At 42.4% G+C, this 7,156-nt stretch overlaps 1 protein-coding gene across 2 annotated transcripts in view; it reads right to left on the bottom strand.

The window, feature by feature from the left end:
- Window positions 1-313: 313 nt before the first annotated feature.
- BMP2K (BMP2 inducible kinase) overlaps window positions 314-7,156 on the bottom strand; it is a 66,766-nt gene continuing 59,923 nt past the window's right edge. The window contains exons 16-17 of one of the 2 annotated variants that reach the window (XR_012633587.1): window positions 2,065-5,821; window positions 314-1,124 (exon numbers count right to left, since the gene is read on the bottom strand). Coding sequence is in view for 1 of the 2 variants with exons in the window: in XM_074905359.1 (XP_074761460.1) it covers window positions 4,383-5,821 (1,439 nt within the window). In the remaining variant the exon portion in view is untranslated. Of the gene's footprint in view, window positions 5,822-7,156 lie in introns of both variants that reach the window. The other variant, XM_074905359.1, reaches the window with a different exon arrangement.

The following is a 7,156-nucleotide window of genomic DNA, read 5'->3' as shown; positions in this document are numbered from 1 at the left end:
AGCATTGCAGACTGTACTTAACATTTTGGCTGTAGAAAAGGGACCAAGCTTCAGTTACCACCTAGGAATTGGAACACATCCTTTTGAAACTTCTGCAGGAAGGCTCTAAAGAGGAATAAGAAATTAAAAATAGTCCATGATCAACAGGTTTTGAACACATTGGACAAAGAAAGACGACTGGGCAGCAAATACAAGTATTTTAAAACATTTTCAAGAGAGTGACAGGTCTACAGCCACAAAATGCAATCAGCAGAGTAAATTAAAGCCTAAATGTGAATACTTAATAAAGCAATGTTTAAAGAGATCTACAAAGTCACTGTTATCACATTTGTTTATTTAACAACTGCAAGTATTTTATGATGTACATCAGTTTCACAAAAAAGTTAAAAGTTCTCTGTTTAGTGGTACACAAAAAAGCTTTAGAAACTTGGAAGTCTAACAAGAAATGGAAGTGTAGTTCAGGAAAGTGCACTTAAAAGCTGAATGCCAGCAATTTTAACATAGTTTTTATGCTCTTTAATATTATGTGATGCCTTAGTCACAAATTGAGCTATACACACAATTTCCTTGATTTTCCTTTCAAAATAAGCACTATGGAAAAGTAACGCAGCAGCCACCCTTTGCCATTCTTTATTCTTTTGCAGCTTTCATTCATATTCACTCCTTCAAGTCACATGAAAGTGATTGTGGCTGCTGTGTTACTAGAAACACAGCAACTTCAAGAGATACATGATGTGTGCGAGCATGTGTATATTTTATATATACTTTTCATATATAAAAATACACGATATAGTATAAAAAACTCCAGATAAACTCTTATTCTCACAGTAGCAAATATATCGACTTATTTTCACAGTACTTGGTTTTACTAACTGGGACATCCAGAATGATTAACAGTTATCTCCTCCAAAGGTGGTATCCACAAATCCCACATTACACAGTTCAGCCAAAGCAAAATGCGGACATCTCAAGGCCGTTTGAGAGTCTGCAGAGAAACATAGCTATCTTACTTTTCTTTCAATGTCTGCAACTGTTAAGGGCTTCTTAGTACCTTTGGACAGAATATCTCTCTCAAGCAGCTGATTCTAAAAGGCCTGTGATTCGGTCATCCAACATGCTGAAAGCTGTAAAAATCAATCGACATTTTCAGTGGGAAAGGAAGTGTCAGCTCCTTACCTTGCCATTATTGTCTTCACAGACAGTATGATACATGTCTAGTGCAACAAGGTCTTTCCTGTATTTCAGGTAAGGTCATGATACACTCCATGGCAAGCACACACACACACCAAATGAAGGCAAAAGGCTGTCACATTCCCCAGCAGTACCGTATTTTGTCTCTGTTGAACAGTGGATCTTAGCTGAAATTAAACCCAAACTTGGGTTTAGTTGTGTACAAACAATATGTACCACGCAAAGACAACTTGGCGAGGCATACTAATCTCTTTTCAGTCACAAGAAAGGATAAAATAATTTTAACTCTAGAAACAAAAAAGTTACATTTATGCAAAAACCTGTTTCATAACTAGAATACAAAGAACAAGGTTTATTAAGGCCATCGGGAAGTAAATATCAGCCATAACTCATATGCAGCCAGAGGCATTATGCCACTTGTAGAGTATCTTGGATTTACAGCTTGCTTTATCTCAGGTCTCAGTTTCTGTGTACAACCTCACTCCAGCTTTCCTGTACTGTAATATAAACCACTTAAAGACCCTCTGCCAAAAAACAAACCAACCTTTCACACAAGGAAAACCTGTAGTGCTCCTCAGCCTGAAGTCTCAGGATAAAGAGGCAAAAACCAAACACACTTTCCCCTATTCTTAATTTACCTGAATATTTAGGCCCACGATAAGTCTGCTGATGCACAGCCTTTTCCCTCTGCTTGGAGCTGAGCCCTAGTCCCATACACGTTGTTAACCTGTCCTCTGGCACCAAACAGCCAAGCAAGCCCCGAAGTTGCTTTTCCACCAGGGAAAGCAGCACCTGCGTGGCTTTGGCGAGGACTAGCCACATTTAAGACCATGGGTCAGTTGCCTGTTTTATTTTCATTTTGTTTCCACCCACCTGCCCCATTTGTCACGTCCTATTCTGCTCCAACAGCTCTCTAGGCAGGTAAGTAACAGTTCAGAAGGATACTGTAGGAAGGCAGCTCATAAGCACGCGTAGAGAAAAAAAAAAGACAGTTAACCTGAGTATCAGAAAATGCTACACAACTTGGCGTGCGCTTCTTACAGCCTTTGGCACAAAAAACCAGGTGAGAACAGTAGTAATAAAGCCTAGGAAAATCCTGTGCAAATAGAGTTGAAACATTTCTACTTATAATCTCTTAAAAGCTTAATTTCTAAGCCTGAAAAAGACATATTTAACCAAGCACAGCTGTAATATTTCACTTTCACACTGTGAGAAAGATGAAAACAAGGAAGATAAAGGTAATGACAGTGTACATATACGTATGTGTTACTTTCAAATTCCAGGACCAGTGGAAGCAATCTCACATATATCTGAGGGAGCCTTTTATCAAACCAACCCCCAGAGGAGTCAAGTGACACGTTTTTAATGTGTTGTTTTCAACAGATACTGTAATGGATCTAGCCCCACCCTCACAAGTCTTAAGATGACTGTATAACCATCAGGAAACTTCGGAAAAAAAAACAAAGCACAACCCTAAATATTTCACTTTACCTCCTGTGAAAGTGGGGGAGACAACCACAAACGCCTATGTCCTCCATATAAAAACATCCAATTATCTACTCATATGCATTCAGCAGAGCAGGATACAACGTCGAGACAAGCAGAGGAACCACCTCTTTCTGCTTCCTCTCTACAACTGCCACGGAAAAAAGGCAGATTGGACCGTCCCGAGTCGTACTTGCTCTGCAGACAGTGTACGTGGCTTGGCACAAGTTGTGAGGCAGTTGAGAAGCCGTCCTGCCTACACAGCACACACTTCTGCAACACGGTAATGAAATCTTGTCCTCAACGAGTCTGTTCGCATCACCTTCCATCACCTACCAGCACCGCACGCTCCCAAGCACCTGATGTCTCAGAGGTACTGTGCAGCAGGACAGCAGTCCTGCCCATAAGGCTTCGTGGTGTGAAATGCAGTTTACTGGCAGAGTAGCAATCAGCTTCAGCAAGCTACCTGCTGCTTACTGCTTCTTTTCTGGAACAAATCCGGGTACAGAGAAGTTTCTTCAAAGCTCAGTGCGTTTAGCAAAACTTTCTTATAAAATACACTTAAGTACAATAATAGATTCATCAGAACTTAAAGGAACATTAGGTTACAGTCATTTCATAAAATTACTGTTTTTTTAAAAAAAAAACAGGTCTGAAAGAATACATGTTTTCTTTGCAATAAAAATCCAAGAGGAAACAAAAAGGTATTTTCAGACACAAATCCCAATTTGTAATCAAATAAATCTGATGGTTGCATCTCAGAGTCAACTGTACAAATCATCTGAAATACTCCACATGTGCCAAAGGATTTCCTCATGTAAACCAGCCCCTCTTCCCAGCGTACTGAGTAGTCTTCAAAGTGCTGCAAACACTGGCTGCATCCCTGCTGGTTTACTCCCCTACATTCAGGCTTTTCATCTCGCAAACCATTATATTCTCTGTATCTTTACTTTTAACACTATACTTCCAGTTTGCTATTTTACATTAATGGCACTTACTGTAAAACAAAAAAAACCAAAAAACCTTGAACTTTTAGGCACTCAAAAAAAAAAATAAATCTGCTTTTCATCTCTGCAGCTGCATAGACATCTACTGGGTCTCAAGCCATAGCCGTGCTCTGGAATTGTGGGTGACAGCCCCTTGAGGACTTGGCTTCTTGATTTTTATGATTAATAAAGGTAGTTTTCACGTAGGAAGCAACGACTTGACTATTTCCAGCAGATCAGTCTGGGTATTAGTACATTTTGGTTCTTAGGTCTACTGCAACTGAGACACAAAGAACCAGCACAGTTCCATTAGCCTACCTGTATGTATGGAAAATGTCTTTCATGTGATCTCTGACTGTCCCTCTCCCTCCATCTCAGCACATCACAGAGGACTGAAAAGGCAACACAAAAGTGCAGAACGACAGTATGTTCCAGGGCCCAAAGTCAGTGGCAGACAATGACATATCTGATTTTTCTTTCTGGGAGGCACGTGTCATAACAAAATGACGCTCCCAGTTTGTTTTTTTTTCTATTTTTCTAAAAAAAAAAACCCAATAAAAATTTGCCATCCCTCTAAATGTCATCATGCAAGCTGGCCATGCCTTCTTGAACTTGAACAAACTGTACAGCCCAGGTCCCTGCCAATTCAACCAGATAAATTACTCCACTAATTAAAATCTCTATCAAGTAAGTCAGAGGGGTGGAACCCACTGGAAGCATTTACTGTTTGGAAGGAAACGGAGCTGCTCCAAAGGGATCTAGCTCTAGTGTCTGTTGCTGCTGGCTCTGCGCACTCTGCACAACCAGTTCTGTGAAGGGTACTGCACCAAAGTCATCTGTTTTCAGCCCATCACCACTGTGAATGGCTCCATGCAAGGAGCTCTGCCTAGGTCTACCAGCCACTACTACTGTGCCGTGATCCCCACGGTTGTCACCAAACCCTTGATGCTGGGGATGCCGCATCAAGTCCGGTGGGTGGAAGGGTTTGGCTCCAAAAGGATCCAGCAGACTCTCATCTGTCTGCAGAGGGTTGGTTCGATCTTTGTTGTCAGTCAGCGCAACGCTTATGTTCTCTTTGGAGTCCGAGATAGTCAGGAACTCATTGCTGCTCTGTGAGTCCCTGCGGCCTGCTTTTTTGTGTCTGCGGGCTCTCTCCGGGGTGCGGTAGCTCGGTTTCAATGCCTTCTTCGTGGTGGTTGGGGTACCATGGTGGCGCTTTCCGTTGTTCTTTGAGACCTCCTGTTTCATGCGCCTTTGGCGGGAAGAAAGTTTCTGCAGGTTACGCTGCTGCTTCACCTTCTGTTGCTGCTGGTGACTCCCTGTGATCTCTTCAAAAGGAACCAGCCCAAACAGGTCCTCTTTACTCCCACCAGTCTTGGGGAGAAGGGAAGGCTGAAATGGTGTGCAGCCAAAAATATCAACACTCCGTGGAGAGGTGGAGGAGAGCAGAGGCTCAGTACCTGCCACCTGGCCATCTTGCTGAGACACCTTTCTGCTGAAAGGGGCTTTTGTGAAAACATCAAAATCATCCTGCTCTTGGTTCATGCCAGGAAAAGCCATCTGAGAAGAGACATCTTTGCCCATCTTCTCTCTTGCCTGAGGCTGCAGAGTAAAAAAGGGCACTGCCCCAAACACATCAAATTCTTGGTCAGGTTTCACCTTGGTTACAGTATTTGGCACCTCAGACAAGGACGTATGCATTGAATTGGGTTCTTTGATTTCACCACTGCCCACACCATCTCTGAACCTACTGCTCAGGAGCCCTTCTGTAGATTTTTGCTTGGTACGATCAGAATCAGAGTCAGAACTTTGCTTCTCTTCCTCCTCTTCCTCCACCTCTTCCTCAGAGTCCATGAGGAGAGGTCGGTGACCTAAATTCTCTGGTTCTGTATCATTGTCATCATTGAAGTCTCCATTCTCTCCCTGCAAGACTTCTTCATCCTCCTGTTCTTCTTCTTCCTCACTGCTCTTGGGAGAAGGAGGATCAGATTCAAAATCACTCTCTGACTCATCGCCACCTTTTGTCACTTGTCCCTCTGCAGTTTTCCTCCCTGGCCGGGGATCTCTAAAAGCATGGCTCAGTTTTCCAGCCTTGGTTGGGGTCCCTAAGTTATTTCCTTGATTGCTGGCCGAGTTATCCACTTGTTTTCCAGGGGAACCTGCAGGTCCGAAGAAAAATGTAAAATAAAACTTGAAATACACTCTTAAAGTCAACACTTATTCCATACATACCAAGAGTTGATGCAAATTATGCTTTGCACTTAATGAGGGCAATGAGCTAAAAGTCGTATCTAATATTTCAAACAATGCTCAAAATAGATAAAGAGTCAGACCTTCTAGATTTATTCCTCAAACACAAGACGTCTGGAAATGCAATACTAGTATTTTGGGGGGATAAAGGAGGGACCAATGGACACGGGTGATCTCCAGAGCCAGCTTTTCAAACACTCATTACACAGTCATTCCTCTCCAGGGAAACAGGAGCCAGTGTGCTTGAAAGATTTGAATTCATTTTTTCTTTTAAAAACAGACTATGTATTTCTTGAAATGCTTCTGCTTTGATAGTTTGTCAGCTTATTACTCTAGTAATGAAAACTATCAGCATCAGCAAAAGAAAAGTACTTAGCAATTTCAGTTAATTCACTTCAGATCTTGGGTACCATTTTACAGCAACAGACCTCAAAGGGCTGCTGGGCTACCAACCACTCTGCTGTGCAGTTTCTGTATACCAGAAAGCACATGCACCTTGTTGACAAACATACCCCTTCAGGTGCCTTTTGAAGAGGTTCTCCAAGACTAACCCACTGTACTAAGGTTTTTACCACACAGATACATGTGGCAATACCGACATACTCAATGTAGTTTCAAAATAGAAGTGAGTGCATGACACCCTGTTAGTCCCCAGTCTTTCCCAAGCTTTCATAGCATGAGACAATCCTACACAATATCCCCAAGATAATTAGGTTCCTCTAAGGTCTATGAAAATCAGGGACTGAGCAAGAGAAAAGCTTGTTCCTGTCCAAGCTGCAGGGAAGGTTACATGAGGTCATGATCTGTCTGTGTTGCCTTCATGGGCACCAGCTCCATACACAAGCTGAAGTGGGACTTGGAGCCTGCCAACAGCCACAACAGATATGGAGTTTGGGGGTTTTTGCCTCCCGAGTGTGTTTTGATGCATACAAAGGGAAACAGATAAGACAGCAGTCCCTGTGGGGAGATCACAAAGTAATGAACTAACATAACTATACAGAAATAGAGATGCAGGGAGAAGGATGCTAATTGCTGGCTTTTCCAATATGTGAGTTGGTTTCAGATCCTCCCTCCACCCAGTCAGGGCCAAAACTGTAATTTGGACTCATAAATCCCACTGAGAATTAAGCTTCACGGCTACTGGCATTTGGGCATTCAAAAAGGCTTCTCTCTATCAGGGCATTCCCCAACAATAACGCCAACGAAGCACCAACTGCAAAAGCAACATGGAAGAGCTTTTATTA

This window comes from Athene noctua, chromosome 4 (genome assembly GCF_965140245.1).
Source record: "Athene noctua chromosome 4, bAthNoc1.hap1.1, whole genome shotgun sequence".
In the NCBI taxonomy this organism is placed as follows: Eukaryota; Metazoa; Chordata; class Aves; order Strigiformes; family Strigidae; genus Athene; species Athene noctua.
The sequence above is the reverse complement of the archived record's forward strand: the minus strand, read 5'-3'. Positions and strand labels throughout refer to the sequence as shown.